Source organism: Trematomus bernacchii, unplaced genomic scaffold (assembly GCF_902827165.1).
Source record: "Trematomus bernacchii unplaced genomic scaffold, fTreBer1.1, whole genome shotgun sequence".
In the NCBI taxonomy this organism is placed as follows: domain Eukaryota; kingdom Metazoa; phylum Chordata; class Actinopteri; order Perciformes; family Nototheniidae; genus Trematomus; species Trematomus bernacchii.
Genome location: NW_022988097.1, coordinates 9,271,095 through 9,287,755, shown reverse-complemented (window position 1 = coordinate 9,287,755; position 16,661 = coordinate 9,271,095). Strand labels below are relative to the sequence as shown.

The 16,661-nt window shown below is 40.1% G+C and overlaps 2 protein-coding genes across 4 annotated transcripts; both read left to right on the top strand.

The window, feature by feature from the left end:
• Positions 1-1,355: 1,355 nt before the first annotated feature.
• rlim (ring finger protein, LIM domain interacting) lies at positions 1,356-8,627 on the top strand. 2 transcript variants are annotated; one of them, XM_034121229.1, is made up of 4 exons: positions 1,356-1,473; positions 2,722-2,956; positions 4,552-4,665; positions 4,750-8,627. In XM_034121229.1, the coding sequence occupies exons 2-4, from the start codon at positions 2,785-2,787 to the stop codon at positions 6,627-6,629; spliced, it is 2,166 nt and encodes a 721-aa protein (XP_033977120.1). In that variant the 5' UTR covers positions 1,356-1,473; positions 2,722-2,784; the 3' UTR covers positions 6,630-8,627. The 2 variants fall into 2 exon arrangements, with proteins under 2 accessions (XP_033977120.1, XP_033977119.1); XM_034121228.1 differs by having other exon boundaries at positions 1,357-1,507.
• Positions 8,628-8,732: 105 nt separating this feature from the next.
• LOC117475116 (glyoxalase domain-containing protein 5-like) lies at positions 8,733-12,287 on the top strand. Of its 2 annotated transcripts, none has more exons than XM_034121231.1 (5): positions 8,733-8,779; positions 9,598-9,756; positions 10,315-10,467; positions 11,662-11,817; positions 11,984-12,287. In XM_034121231.1, exons 1-5 carry the CDS (start codon positions 8,738-8,740, stop codon positions 12,134-12,136), a joined length of 663 nt encoding a protein of 220 aa, XP_033977122.1. In that variant the 5' UTR covers positions 8,733-8,737; the 3' UTR covers positions 12,137-12,287. The 2 variants fall into 2 exon arrangements, with proteins under 2 accessions (XP_033977122.1, XP_033977121.1); XM_034121230.1 differs by having other exon boundaries at positions 10,312-10,467; positions 11,984-12,282.
• Positions 12,288-16,661: the final 4,374 nt, after the last annotated feature.

The window sequence follows — 16,661 nt, the reverse complement described above, 5'->3', positions numbered from 1 at the left end:
TAACTCCAACTGACATGCTCAGAGCAGCAGACTTCAGATAATGGTTAACGGTCCAGCCCTCAACAGCTCTACGTCAATTATGGGGTGTCATCATATGCCGTTTCCATGGAAACACATCCCTCGCCATAAAACACGATGTCGCTGTAACTCCAATGGACACGGTCCGATCGTCCCCCAAACTTCGCTTGTATATCACCGGTCCATGCCTCAACAGCTCTATGCCAAATCTGAGATCTCACCATAGGCTGTTGCCATGGAAACGCATCCCTCGCCATAAAACACGATGTCGCTGTAGCTCCAATGGACACGGTTCGGGCGTCCCACAATCTTCACCTGTATATCACCTCTCCATGCCTCAACAGCTCTACGTCAAATCTGACATCTCACCATATGCCGTTTCTATTGAAACGCATCCCTCGCCATAAAAGACGATGTCGCTATAACTCCTATGAAAATGTTCAAAAAGTGCTCAAACTTCACGTGCTAACAGTCCAGCCGTGAAGACATCTACGGGACAGTTTTGAGATTTCTTCAAATGCTGTTGCCATGGCAACACAATGCTCGCCATGAAACACGGTTTTCTCATAACTTCAGTGAAAATACTCCAAACGGCCCAAAACTTCACAGGTTTGGTAACGATGCAGCCATCAACGCATCTAAGCGTATTCTGGGACGTCATCAAATGCCGTTGGCATGGCGACAGATCATTCGCCATCAAGTTAGTTCAAAAGTTTGCAGTTCAAATATTCTGCTGCTTTTCCAAGCCTTTTTACTTTATTTTCTTCTCTCATCACACATTCAAGCCCCCAGTGTTCATGTATCATTTCAATCTAAATTATTCACTTTCTTCTTACACATTACATTTCAGCATAGCAGTTTAGCGTCAGCTTTTCAGCATAAAGCATTCCCACTAGCAATTTCTTCAGGAATTGCATTCTCTAGTTCTCAAATGTCTTTCCAACATGTAATTCAATATTGGCCACCATAAAACAGATGTATTCAATCTTCTTGAAAAGTTGAAATATGCATGTTTGTTATGTAATACATGTTGTGTTATATTTTAAGATGTATTCTCTAATTGTGTTTGTGATGCACAATGTTAAGAGGAGGTAAGAGTGTTTGCATGTTCAGCCGCATCGTGACGCTACAGCTGAACAGTGCCACACTGTGCAACACAAACATCCTTTTTCTAACGCTCTTCTGAGAACAGCAGCTGTTTTTTTGCCCTGAGGTCAGTCTTTCAGGCAGCCCCACGTACAACTCACCCCGCCTCCTGCGCTTCGATTGGATCAAACCGCGTTATGCAGCGCCTGTTTCTTCCTGTGAGGCCGAACTTAGGGAAACATTTTGCGTTGTTCCCGGTTTCCGGAAGATCTTTGTAGCCTTCCTAAAAGAAAGAAAATGGAATCCTGAAATCGCACTTAGCTTAACAGTGGAGCGTTTTTGAGAGAATATCAATAGAACAAATTGGAGGTACAATTACACTGCTATTAACATAATTGAACAGGTAATGTAACAGCGATTTGGTGACAGACTGTATATTACTTGTGATTACCTTTGCTTTCACTAGCTAGCTAATTTTAGCTTGTTTGTGAATTGCTTGTGAACGTCATTGGTTGACGTCGCTAGCTTAGTTAGCTTGCGGTGATGCTAACAGTAGCGTTAATGTATTTTTAATAAAACCCTCGTGTTTCCCCCCCCAGTAACAATATAAAAGACTTAAAGCAAGGCAATGCCATGTTTCCTTACAACAGCAGTTTGTGCGAAATTTGTGTTTACGTCAAAGAAATGTAACTGAGGACACTTATCACGAAGTTGCTGGCTAATGTTAGACATGTACGCTTACTAGCTTTAGCAAAGTGAAAGCTCAACACAACCGGGATGTTTGGTCACCCGAGAAGCTTGTTTTGAACCGACGATACACATGGTTTCAGACTCACTGTCAGCAGTCGATTATTTGCTTCGCATTTTACCACAGACATGGTAGGTGATCATTCATAGCTAATAGTAGTTGAAGTTGTCAGTGTGGGAAACCGTGTACAATGCTCGCTAGCGTAGGCTAAGCTAGATGGTGCCATTTTGTTTTTATCTCGACTTTGACCAACACACTGCTTTTGCATAGGACTTTAAGATACATAAACCGTTCAATTATTCAAAGCAAGTGTAGATATTAAACAGCCACCTGTTCAATGTTGCTCAGGAAACGTTCTGTCTACATCTCTTTGGGTGTAACGTCTCAGCTAGCTGGTGTTGTTTTTATAGTAAATCAGCATTACACTCTGTTGTTAACCAGTGGATGTAAACCAAGCTAACATTAGCTACTGGGGCCATATTCACAAATATTAAGCGTGTCGCAATGTGATGCAGTATTTAGACCCGGGATTTTACCCTGAGGACAATGTTCCTGGTTGTTGGTAGTAACACCGATTCGGTCATTAGACTCATAGCTAACAAATTGGAAATTCTTTAAGGTGTAAAGTTAAAGTGTGATAAGACATTTGGCCTTTTTATGAATCAATGTTGCATAATCTAGTATTCTTGATTTCCATCTCTTTTATTATTATTATTTTTTCAATGTATTTAGTTTTTATTTGTTATGTGTTATTGCCTATGTAAAGCAATTTGAATTGCCGTTGTCTCTGAAATTTGCTACATTAATAAACTAACCTTAACCTTATTGTTATTAAATATACATCTGTAAAAGTTTCCTCTTTTTTTTAGCTGCAGCAGCTGGATCCTGCTGAAGATTGGAGAGCATCCCTCACCTCCCTCCCTTCTGGTTCAATGGAGGGGTCTGACAGTGCCGAGCAGAGCGGCGGCGGGGAGCAGCCAGAGTCTCAGCGCAGGAGGCAGCTGGACCGCCTGGGCAGGGAGGAGGCCTTCTACCAGTTTGTCAACAATCTCAGTGATGAGGACTATCGGCTCATGAGAGACAACAATCTTTTAGGCACCCCAGGTAATGAACCTCTAATCTAATTACACCAGCCTGTAGCCCTGTGACCTTTACAGTTCACAGTGGAAATCAATCAATCAATCAGTCAACAACTTTATTAATCCCGCAAGGTGCAATTGGTTATGAGCAGTTTATGTCATGTACACAGGCAAGAACATACAGGAAGAAAACACACAGATACACCCGGGAGCAGAGATGTGGATCATTCCAATTTACATGATAAATAGTTCATAGCATCACAATAATAGATAATAATCAAGTTAAAAAGCCTTTCAAGAATTAAAAATGTTAGTGCAGAGGGGAGGAATGATTTGTCTTTAGAGCAGGTAGAGCATATCTACGCCCCGATGGCAACAGATGAAATTAATCTGCAAGAACATGACCTGGAGAGGCCAGAATGCTCTCTGCTTTCCGCAGAATCTGTTGGTTGCAAAAGGAGTTTAAGTCTCTCTGTTTCACTTCGATGATCTTAGAGCAGGTTTTAACAAATGTTGACAAGATAATACTAACAGTGTTTCCCATACATTGATTTATTTGTGGCGGGCCGCCACAATTAAATATCGTCCGCCACAAATGGATCTCATAAAAAAAAAAAAAACTGTTGGTCTAATGGATAGTGAGGTGGGCTGATGATCGGAAGGTTGCGAGTTCAAATCCCGCCTGGAACACCACTACTAGTGTGCCCTTGAGGAAGGCACTTAGCCCTCAGTTACTCCAGGGAGAATGTCCCTGTAATTGGTCATTGTAAGTCACTTTGGAATAAGGCGTCTGCTAAATGCCTGAATTGTAAATTGTAAATTGTAAATTATATTTTTGGGAGAATAAACCCCACAGATCCTCAACTCCGGTGTGTCCCACTCATTAACAACGCAACACAGAGCAACAAGAACGTTGTCTACAGTAGCCATGAACTCACATGTATTTTCTTATTTGAGGGGGGGTGGATGCGTGGGCCACCCGAATAGGTTAAGGGGCCTTTGGCTTTTCTTGCCGGGGGGGGTGCAGTGCCCCCACAAATAGAATCAAATTCTGTGGGAAACACTGACTAAGCAACTCAAAGATAAGGCTGTGTATCAGTGTTTTGTATATTCCAGGTACTCTTAGTGAAATCAAATCATAACTGGTCAAAACAAACCGATTGCCTGCCAGCAAAGGATCTTACCAAGCACTTGTGTAAATTAAAGCTCTTTGTCATTTTATCTTCTTACTATTTTCTGTTTTTTTTTATGCTGTATAGAATTCCATTCCGTTCCAGTTTTAAACTTGTGCTAGTCAAAAGTGTTAATATAGATAAAGTTGACTTAAATCAAGACATTTTAATTAGTGTTGTAGAAATCCCCATTTATTATGAATTTATAAAAACATGTACTACCGGGTAGTAGAGTCAGGGAACAAGACTAACGCCGTCCCATTATGCTAAACTCTCATAAACAAATCCTTTTTTAAATCTGCAGAAAAATAGCTATTTGATCTTGGCAGTTAGTGACTGGTTTTCAACACAATCCTACTTGGCTTAATAACACATTTTAACAATGAACAATGAACAATATCATTCTCAGAGTTTTTATTAACCTTCTGTTTTGCAATGTCTCTTTCAGGAGAGGTAACACAGGACGAACTTTTAAGTAGACTTCAGCAAATCAAGGATGGTCCAGAGCAGCCGAATAGCACCCCTAGTGCCCCCAGTACTGAAAGTGGAGTGGATCCAGTTGGTAAGTTTGCCATTTCTTTCTTCTTCTTTGATTTACTGTCAAATGTAGAGTTAATTTAATGCTTGTTTACTCCTCTTATTACAGAACCACCAGAAAACTCTGAGGATCCTGCAAATGGGGATAGTCTCTTAGACTGGCTGAACACAGTGAGGCGCACAGGCAACACAACCAGAACTGGTCATCGTGGAAACCAGTCATGGCGGGCCGTGAGCCAGACCAACCCAAACAGTGGTGATTTCCGCTTCAGCCTGGAAATCAGTGTGAACCGCAACCTGGCTGAACAGCAGGCAGCTGCTGAAGGGGAGCAGGAATCTCCACACGAATCTCCACAGGAAACTCCGCAGGCAACTTCAGAAGAAACCCCAGAGAGTCAAGAAATGGTGGCTAATGTTGAACCACTTGTGGTGGAGGCTGAACCACAGGTACCCATGGAGACGGACGTGGTGGAAGAACCGGTTGTAGAGGAAGTGGCTGTGATAGTCGAGCCAGAGCCAGAGCTGGAGCCAGAGCTGGATCCGGAGCCGGAGCTGGAGCCAGAGCTGGAGCAGGAACCAGAGCTGGAGCAGGAACCAGAGCTGGAGCAGGAACCAGAGCAGGAACCTGAACCTGAACCTGAAACAGAGCAGGAACCAGAACCTGAACCAGAGCCTGAACTAGAAGAAGTTGTTTCACAAGAGATTTTAGGAGAACCTCTCCTCTCAACTGCCGCCCTGCTGGTACAACCACCACAACCCCCACTCTCTCCTTCTCCACGCAGAGGACAGCGGAGAGCCCGCAGCCGTAGTCCAGAACCACGCAGGACCAGGGCGCGCACGGCCAGGAGCCGCTCCCCTCTCAACCTGGATCGCCTGGATGGCCTCCCGAATCCACGTCATGCTCACAGCACTCAAGGCCTCAACCCTGCCACCAATGCTCCCCCTGTGCTTCAAGTGGAGGGCAGTTCACGGACTCGACAACACGTTCTTTCTAGGCAAAGCACTGCTGACGTTGATGTTCAGCCATCTAGGGCTAGTGCAGAAGTGGTCCCAGAGGCCCAACCTGTAGGAGCTCAGGAAGGAGAAGCTGCTGCAGGGGAAGGGGCCGCAGCAGGGCGCCGTCCCCCTACCATTATGCTTGATCTCCAGGTGCGTCGTGTGCGTCCAGGCGAATATCGGCAAAGAGACAGCATTGCTAGCCGCACCCGTTCACGCTCCCAGAACTCAAACAACACATTTCTTTATGAGAGTGAGCGTGGTGGATTTCGCAGGACTTTCTCACGCTCTGAGCGTGCTGGGGTGAGGACCTACGTCAGCACTATTCGCATCCCTATCCGAAGAATCTCTGATGCAGGTTTGGGGGAGGCCACCTCGATGGCTCTCCAATCTATGATTAGGCAAATAATGACTGGTTTTGGTGAACTCGGCTACCTCATGGACTCAGACTCCGATTCGTCAGATTCAAACCGTGGAGCCACCACACCTGCAGATCTGGCTGAAGCCCTCAACAACCCGGAAGCCAATCCTGCTGCGGCTCCTGTTGCTGATGTGGAAGAACCCCCTGTAGCTGCAGGAGTCAGAGCAAGGACAGCTGAGACTGATACTGAGGAGGGTGTTGTCACTGCTCCCCCTGCCTCAGCTGGCAGGGTTAGACCACTACCACCTATCAGCCTAGCGGAGCCCAGCTCATTGCCTTTCTTGCGGCTTGCTCACTTCTTTCTTCTAAATGATGACGATGAGGACCAGCCCCAAGGGCTGACCATAGAGCAGATTGACAACCTCTCAATGCGCAATTTTGGTGAGAGTGATGCCCTGAAGACTTGCAGTGTCTGCATAACAGAATATGCAGAAGGTAACAAGCTACGTAAGTTGCCCTGCTCTCATGAGTACCATGTGCACTGCATTGATCGCTGGCTATCCGAAAACTCCACTTGCCCCATCTGCCGCAGTGCTGTCTTGGTGTCAGCCAACAGAGAGAGTGTTGTGTAGCTCAAAAAGACTGCAGGCCTTTTGTCCCAAGTACATAAGAGGATTTGAGGAAATGTTTCTCCACTGTTGAAATGGATTTCCTTCATACCATTTGTGAGTTTAAATCATAATGCAGTCACAGGTTTGTTTTGGGGTGCTCCATACAGTGACATCGAGACATATTCAGTCTCTATTTAGACATTTATAATTGCAGTCCAAAGTTAGGCACAAGCAATGCATGCTGTTTGAATCCACCTGTAGTGACCGAGCAGTTTGTGGCAGTGCATAAAGCCATGCACACAGGCGGCTCGGTATCTCTTAAAGACCCCCTGGTTATAAATGCTGCACACCGGCAGGTAGTTCAGGCACATCTGCTCTTTTCTATTATCTCCTAAATGGCGCCTTATATACCAGAATTTGGGTATTGGTACACTTCTTAGTTACACCAGTTCAAAGTATTAGCTGTAAATAAGCTTGTAAAAATAATTTTTAATCATACTTTGTATTATTGAATTGATTTTGGATTGTAAATTATCTCATGAAGATTAAGGTCAAGTTGGCGGCAATTACTCTATCAGAGCATCCCTAAATTGACTGTTGCACCAATTGGAGGTATCAATGTACACGGCAGAATTATTTAAAGATTGTGATGTCCAAAGGTTGTAGGACATTGATTGGTTTGCCATTTACAGTGTGACGTGTACTCTCATTTTCTTGTTCACCAGAAAGAAACAACTATTTTGGAGTGGCATATACCATGAAAGGTTAAAAAAAGAATGTTGTACAGACATAAGGGAAAGATAAATCCACCTAGGCTACCTTATCGAAGTGTGAGTTTTATTTTGGAATCATATAGCATCTTTATTTTCTTGATCATTAAAAATGATTAAGTAGCAGTAATACCAGAAATTAGGGGTGTCTCAATATCGGTAGTAGATATTTGGTTGATATTAAGTTGTTGGCATGTGAATTTTCCCAACTTAAAAATACTATACTAACAGGCATGACATGTCGAAATACTTAGATATACTTTCTTTTGCTTTCTTCACCCATATGTAAAAGATTGTTTGCTTTTTAATGTACAACTATGATTTCACAATCTTTTTGTCCTGTCATCCATTATCTACAGATCTGATCCTTTTTTATTTTTACACATCGGATTGTCTTTAATTATTGACCAATGAAGTAAGTTATCTAAGTTGTTTTTCGCATAGATTGAAATGACCACACATTCACTTGAACTGTCAACTCAGCCAGAATAGCTCTTTACACGGAGGTCCAACTTAAGTTATTAACCCAAAGATTTGAGTTTCAGACGCCAACTAAGTCTGAAAACATTCACACTATTTTCCTTCTGTCTTAATAAGGCTCCAGTAGAAAGTCGTAATGCTTGCCTCCTTCTACCCCATGAGCAGATGCTCCATATCAGTGTGCAATACATGCTAAAGTGAAAGTAGGGAAATACAAACCATGATATAAATGTATGCTATTGTTAAAACTGTTGTTAATGGCTAAAATCTTAAATGAAGACTTATTACCTTTTAAAATGTGTTGAAGTTATTTTATTTTATTTAGAAGTTCTGTAGGTTTTAATAGCACTGTCGATGAACAGGAACACTGGCTAAAGGAGTAATGGGCATCACAATGAATGCCATCCTGTCACGTGTCTTGTTCCACTGTTTGATGTCTTTGCCACAATTATTACTTCCCTCTGTGGGACAGAAAAGTTTGAATGCAAGACGTTGTCATTGTTATATACCATAAACATGTAAATGAAATGTATGTTCCCTCTTAGGCCATTCCTTAGTCTTGGCCTTGTTCTGTGTCACCCAGTGCAGTATGTTAACTGGGTGTTAAATGAAACTAACCGCTGAATTAAACACGTTGTTATGCTACAAAATGCATTAGCAGGTACGCATTCTGTACACTTACTTTGCTGCTTGGTAATTTTATTCTGCATTCAGGTGCACACAATAATTATATTATTACTTTTACCTTATATATTAAACGGTCTAAATATACTTTTATTTTCATGTTTGTTTTGATATGACGAGTTGAGATGTTCATTGATATGTTTTTCCTACCGCTTTATATTTGGTTTCTAACATTTTTTAATCCAAGGCAAAATCATGACTTTGAATGATGGTGTGGAGTGGAAGCAGCAGAGCATGGTTTGTGTTCCCTTTAATGTCCAGACCATAACATATTGCACACATTGTGCATATTACACAATACAAAATATGTGTAACACATCTTTGTTTATGATGCATTTGGTAGTGGTGGAACAAATACTCGTGTTTTACTTCAGTACTAATGCCACAGTGCCCCAGAATGTAACAAGTAAAAGCATTACAAAATATACAAATTAGGAGTACAAAAGTGGTTCCATTAATATTGAAATAAAGTACCAAAAGTCCTTCCTAGGCAGAATGGTCCATGACTCTTTTGTACATAATGTAATTTAATAATTGACTCATTGATGTGGATAATGTGTATTATTTCACATTGTCAAAGAGATTGTGCATTTGACTAAGGGATTAACTGGACTCATCTATCCATAATATTACAATATATTTTTAGTTGGTTAGATTTTTGTACAATAGGAATCTGCAAAGTAACTTAATTTATCAAATTAAATTAAAAGTGGAGTTAAAAGTACAATATTTTCCTCAAAGCTGTGGGCCTAGTAAAGAAGAATAAAGTAGCATAAGATAGAAAACCTCAAGTTATGAACAAATAACTCATATTTGAATTTAAGTACAGTACTTCAGTAAATGTACTTTATTACTTTCCACCACTGGCGTTTGGTCTCTGCATCTGTGAAAGTGTGTAAGTACTAGCACCGCCTACTGGCAGATTTGTGAGAAAATGTAAAACTTAATAGACATTTTTAATTTGTTCATAGGTGTCTTTTCGATAGAGACGTAATCTGGAAAAGTATGTTAGTGAAAGGTTGTAGTTATCGGAGTTTGTTAATGCCTCTCTTCAGTGGTTCCTCTGTGTTGGCCAGTTGCAGCGGGTTCACAGTCTGAGGTTCACACACAGAGGTGCAACAACAAGGAAGTGCTCCAACCCGCAGACTACAGCAAGGATGGCGCTGCGGACAGCTGGAGGTCGTTTCTTTTACTTTCAGAGGAACGTTTTAAAGGTACTTTATTGAGATTATCTGCCAATTTAACCGCTAAATGTATTCCCACTACTTATCACTCGCGTCTCACGTTGTAAAGGCAGAAGTACCAGCAGTTAAGACTTCCCTTTAGATAATTCGGTATGTTAATAACCGAAAAATAGGTTCATACAATAGACTGTTAATCATTATGATTATATGATATGAACGTTGATGTAGACGTGTTGCTGGTCTACATCAACGTTTTGCTTAACACACCTTTCTGGTCCTTACAGTGTGCCGTAGGCTACATTGTCGCCACACTGCGGTGCTGTTTCTGATTTAAAATGTTTTTATTGCACAGTCAAAAAGGTAATTGTCACAATAATATATACAAATGAAATGCCCAGATAATTTATTTATAATGTATGGCTTTTTAATTTTACAATATGTTACATTTTTGTATTATCTTGTTTATAAATATAGCCAATATAGAACGTTTTATTAATCTTGAATAGCATTAACCCAGCTCTGTCCATGCCATCAACATAAAGTTGTTGTTTAATCCCTAGAATGTATTTGTCTTATCTCTTACAGCAGGTCTCCATCCAAACACTTGGCTTTGTCAGGTTCAAAACAAGTTGTCCTGTTGAAGTGAGCCGTCTGGATCATTTGGTTCTGACTGTGAAAAGTGTGCCAGACACCATCAACTTTTATACCTCAGTCCTGGGCATGGAAGTCATCACTTTCAAGGTTTGCAATGTGCTTTTTAAATGTAAATGTACTATTATTATCTTAGTGGTAATGGTTGTAGTAGTATCATCAGCAGGGGCGGACTGGGACTAAAAATCAGCCTTGGACTCTCGACCGGCCCACTTCGGTACCGCCGGCCCACCTCGGTACCGCAAGTAAATACCGCTAGTAAATTGTCAACGGGGGGGTGCTAGTGACTTATCCGACCGGCCCACATCGTCCGACCGGCCCACTTCAGTACCGGCCCATCGGGATTCGTCCCGAACGTCCCGATGGCCAGTACGCCACTGATCATCAGTAACAGTAGTAGCAGGTATTAGTAGGTTTTAGTAGGCATACTCATAGTAAGTCAGATTAAGTATTGCTAATTAATTGAATATAGTTTATGCAATATCTTCATTCGCAATTTTAACATAACTGTTCAATTTATATTCTTATTCATTTCAAATAGACACCACAATAACACAACCCCATTCCCCTCCTGGGGATCAATTTAGTGTTAATAATTCTAATCATTTAATGTGTCAGTATTATCATTATCCATGCGTTGTTTATGTAGTGATTAGTTAAAGTGGACCTATCATGCTATATTTGAATAATATAGTGTAGGACCATACCTATATAAGGCATATTTATACTTTTTCTTTTTCAAAATACCAAACAGATCATGCATTTTAGCCATGCCTCATTTCGCTCAATTTGAAAAATGTTAGCTCTGTTTTTGCAAGGGTTGATTCTGTGAGCAACAGGACCATCTAGAGGCCTGGCATATGTACTACAGCGTCTCCAGCGCTTTCGAACGGCAATGCCGTGGTTGTCTCCTCCTGATTGGTGGAGTTGGCCCAATAGCCGTAGCGCCACCGTCCTGGCGTCAGGACAGTGTTAAAATCTGGATCAGTTTTTATCAGATCCGTTGCAGCCCCTTTTTTAGAGATTTGGGTATGGAGGAAAATAGAGAGGGTTGTGTTTTCTGACACTTGGTGAGTTCCCTGGAACACCGGGGACACATATTCATGCATTTTGCATGATAGGTCCCCTTTAAGGTGAAATACTGTCTGCTTTTGGTTTGAGAGAACATCCACTAGATGGCAGGCTTTGACTGTATGTCAGCTGAGAGTGTCTCTACTGTTATGTACTCCCACTATGAGCTGCTTTGAGCTTTCCCACATCACCTGCTCTCTCTGCGTTTTCAAGGGAGATCGTAAGGCCCTGGGTTTTGGGCAGCAGAAGTTTAACCTTCACCAGTTGGGTCAGGAGTTTGAGCCCAAAGCCAAGCATCCAACGTCAGGCTCTGCGGACCTGTGCCTCATCACCAAAACCCCCCTCGCTACAGTGGCTTCACATCTGAAGGTTTCCTACAGACTCTCTTGAATGAATAATGCCAATTTAAATATTTTAAGATGGTTACACCTTTAAAGCCACGTGACTCTAGTTGTCTGTGCATCACATTTTCTCACCGTTCTGGGTGTCTCTGAAATGCTCAGCGTCAATTGCTGTTGTCTCTTCTTCTCTGCAGGTCTGTGGGGTGGAGATAGAGGAGGGACCGGTGGAGAGGAGTGGAGCTGTGGGGTCCATCACGTCTCTGTACTTCAGAGATCCAGACCACAACCTCATCGAAGTTTCAAACTATAACCAGTCGACTCCAGAGGGATCCACTAAGTACAACTAGAAAATGCATTTCCTGCTGAAAATGCGTGCGAATGCTGTAAACTGTGTACATGTGTTGCTGAATTTAGCTGAAAATGCAGAAAAAGCTGAATATTTTAATTAGTTGAATGGTCTCTGTAGCTGCTTTTAGCTACAAAAACCAAGTAAGTGTGTTGCTAAACTTAGCGGAGAAATGCAGAAAAGTGAAATGATTTGAATCAAAATTGTTACAGCTCAAATGCATTGCAATGACTTTGTTGAAAACTTGAAAGTGAAATGTTAAACTGGAAGAGTAGGACAAATAGTGAAGAAGCTTAATATTTAAAATAAAAGGTTTAAAAAAGGTATAAACAACAAAATGTATAGCCTCAATGTCCTGAAATAGCTGAATAATTTAATAGTTGAATGGTTTCTGTAGCAGAAAGTAGGCTGAAGGAGTTAGATATTGCATTTAAGTAGTAGTGAATGAATGTGCATTAAGCAGAGAAAATAAAGTAAAAACGCTTTGAAAAGCAGTAGAATATTTTAACTGCAAACTTTTGAACTAAAACCATACGTCACCAATAATGTATAAAATATGTGGAACATGTTGAAGTCAGTATGAAGTCTCCATCAGACAGAAAATAATAGGCTGAGACAGTCTGTTAAACTCCAGTCTGTTTGTCAGTGTTTGTTTCTGTGCTGAGCACCTAATCATAACAGCTAATCATAACACATGTGTGTGAGCCCAGAGATGATCAAAGGTTTCCATGGAGATGAAAGGAGAGCCTTTCCATTGTTCTGAATGACAGATAAACCTCTTACATTTCTAACTATAGTTTAAAAAACGGTAGCTGCTTTCGGTAAAATGTCAACGCGTGAAGCATGTCAAGGACTTGATTAATTTTAAAAAAGCATAACATTATGTCCCAGGAGTCTAGGGTTTAGGAATTATGGCAGTTTAAAAAAATAAAAATAAAGCGAATTTCAAGCTCTCCTCCACTCTAGCTGTGACATCACGCACTCTAAGCCTTAACGAGCTGCGCAATACACATTAATGTTAAAATCTGAAGAAGACCTCTTTACCAAGCTCCAAACTAAGTTAAATATCTCAAAAAGTGTAAAAGATATCAAAAATCTGAAGAACAAGTTTTATAGCTGAATGTCTTAGGATCATTTTAAAGTTGGAATGAAGTCTCTAGCTGAAAGTATGTGGAAGGAGTAGCATTTGGCGCAAGGTGTAGGTAAAAGAGGATTTGAAGGTTCCTCCCATTGAGTTAAATGTTAAAAAAAGAGATTAAAAAACTGAATATTTTGAAAAGTATAAAATATTTTGAAAAAGTTGAAAGTTTAATGGTTCCTGTAGCTGAAAGTAGGCTGAAGTTATTCGACGGCAAAATATTGGTTGAAATAATAAGAAGAAGATTAAAGAACAGAAGAACTATAGTGGAAAGCTGTTGCACAGCATTCACACTAATTAGAGTTTAGCTGTGAAGTGTGAGAACCCCAATTACTGTACTTAAACAACACAGCACTATTTTCAGAGAGCAGTTGGCTGTGTAGACAGACTGGTTCTGTGTAACTCTGCTGACCAGTTGTTGCTATTATAATTATGTGTAGACTAGAATATTTGATCACACCTTTTTTTTGTTATACTTTGTAAAGAAAAACCGAACCAATGATTGCTTATTTTAGAGGAAAATAAAGGATCTGCCATGCACCTAAGGCTCTGGTGTGTCTGCTTTTCGCCATCATCTAAATAACTCTTTAGACAATATTGGCTTATTATGTCTTCATATTGTAAGCCTTTTATTGCCGCAGTTTATTAGTTTCATTGCAGTAGTGCTTAGCCTGTTTGAATAGAATGTCAATGTATTATTTATTATTAAGATAATATCATATTTCATCATATGTTACAAAAGACAGTTGAAAAAAATCTAATTTTCAATTTCTTATGTGGCGTTGAGTTATCGGGACTTTTGTTTTTTACTACTGTAAAGCACATTGACTAGTGGGTCAGATGTACTTGAAATAGGCAACATTTCTCCTCATTTAATTCACAAACACTGAATAGGTATACTATTATGTGAATAGTATACTGTATAGACACACGCTGGCGCATGGGCCATGACAAATGTGTACTTCTCTTTTATTTCTTCAGTAGTGCATTTCTCTTAAAACATCCTGCAGCTGGAACACATCATGTCCAACACTAAAACAGTACAAAGACAGTTCAAGACAGTCTCAACTCTGTACACAACTGGGCATCGATCAACAAGACTGTAGCACAAATATAGGGCTATAGTTAATTTTGTCAGTACTGAATATTCCTTTCTTAGGTTCACAATTCCCTGTATTCAATATTTTCCCCCAATGTTAAAATAACATGCACTGAAGAGCTAGAAGATAAACATTTCTCTGTCTCTGTATTTTCACCCACTATCACCCCACGTATCGAATCACAATCGTAACTTTGTTTGTGGTCTGTTATCAGTGACAAGATGACACCACTGAAGGCTGAGTTAACGGTGCTACCTTATCTGAAACCTGCGTGTAAGGGGCAGTGCATTGTGCACATGAATGAAAGTTATCATTAGTGAGAAGAATATTTTTTTTCCCTGTTTCCTGAATGTAAACCGTAACATTGGACTTACTGGCACTCATCAAAAGAAACCTGTCTATCCATTGTTGTATGGAAACTTAATCTCTGTCAAAGATTTACGTCTATAAAGAAGTCTGAGCAAATATTGTGTAATCTTGTTTGCTGTGGGCGGAGTATAAAGTAGAACTTTACACCTATAATCTATCTCTATTGTGTTTGAATTCCCTTGTCATTGATATGTCACCACACAAAAGTCTTTTATGACAACATTTTACACCTGAGGGGATATTTTTAGCTTAGATATTGTATTGCTATTTTTACCATGGTAATGTTTACGATAACTCAGAGATATGCAAGAACTGCAAGTATCCTTAGGAAAACATTCCTGGCAATAGAACATATCCTTGACGTGTGGGTAATTTGACCCAATGCTCATAATTATCCCTGTATAAACATACTGGTATCCATTGCCTGGCCATTGCATTGTATCTATTGCTTATTTCCTTCTTTGAATTTGTATTGTTTCTTTTACGTGACAACACAACCTTAAAGTAAAAAAAGACTTTAAAAAAAACAATTGGATAAAAGTGAAAAACAAATTATGAAATCACATGACTGTTTTTTCTTTCTTTCTTTTAGTATTTCCATCTTACCTCAATGCTGTATTCATAGGGAATGTTTTTATTTCCATGCAAAGGGACAACAGTACCTTATCCGAAGTGTCTTTACCATCTATTCTAATTCGTATGCGTTAACATGACATCAGTCAGAAACCCCATTATCCCCTGGTACTGGTGGAAGACTGTCAAAAGACTGTGCCCTAGATTTTCTTTCCTTTTTTGCCAAACACAACAGACCATGTTCAGATGATTAGTGATAACCTGTATTGATCCAGTGCTTTATAGAAATAGGGAACTCATTTGGGGCCAAAATGTTTTTCTACAAGAAGAATTGTACACATCTGCTCTTGTAATTTAAGACACAAAGGTCATATAGTGTTTGTAACCTGATCTGTGGACCTTTGTGGAAAACTCCTTATATATTCCGTTCTCTCGCTTAGGAAGTGTAGTGTCTGCTGTTGACGCTGAGAACATTGTGCAGACCCTTTTTGTTAATTTAAAAGCTTGGTTACAAGGTGTTAGTTTTTGCTTTTACACAAAACCTAGCTTTTACAATAGGACATTTAGTTGAAAAAGTCCTAGTCTTAAATGATTGTATACGTACACAGTGCACGCACTGTTTTATACAGGTTGAATGTCATCTGCTGATATGCAGCAGTATGCCCAAATGTAACTTAAATGTTTTACGTCCCCAAGATTTCGAAAGATTAATGAATATGTCAAGTAGAATTACAGAGAAAAGTGTGTACAAATGAATAAACAACATGAATAAATTGGGTGTCCCTCTTTTTGTAAGATAAGATCAAAATTAATACATTAACTGTTAATTAGAACCTTGTTGGGCTGCTATAGACTCTGTTTAGAAATCACTTGAATAATTAACTTAATCTGGCATTAATACTTACCCTTATTAAGACTTTGCAAAAACACTCTCTCCATTCAGATGTCCCATTGCACACCGGTGCATAAAACAAACCCCACTTGTCTCCATCTCCTGCAGACTTACTGCCACACATTAACTGAAGGATACAGACTGGAATGAGGAAACCAGCCCTCTCTTCCCAGCATTGCTCCAATTTTACAAACACATCCTTCTGTTTTTGTGTGAACTACACTTGGAAAAGAAAAGTACTTTCATTGGATTTTTGTATGCAGTTATTTATTGACTCAGTTGTTCTGCAAATGTTGTCCTACTTGTTGAGAAAAAGACTGCATACATGGATTCAGTTCCAGATGATTAACTGCGAGTTGTCAACTGAATGACTGTAGTGTACTTTCTGATATCATGAGTAATTTCTTTTCTTTGTGTCTTCTTGGGAAATACAGCTTGTTGAATTTTCTTTTAT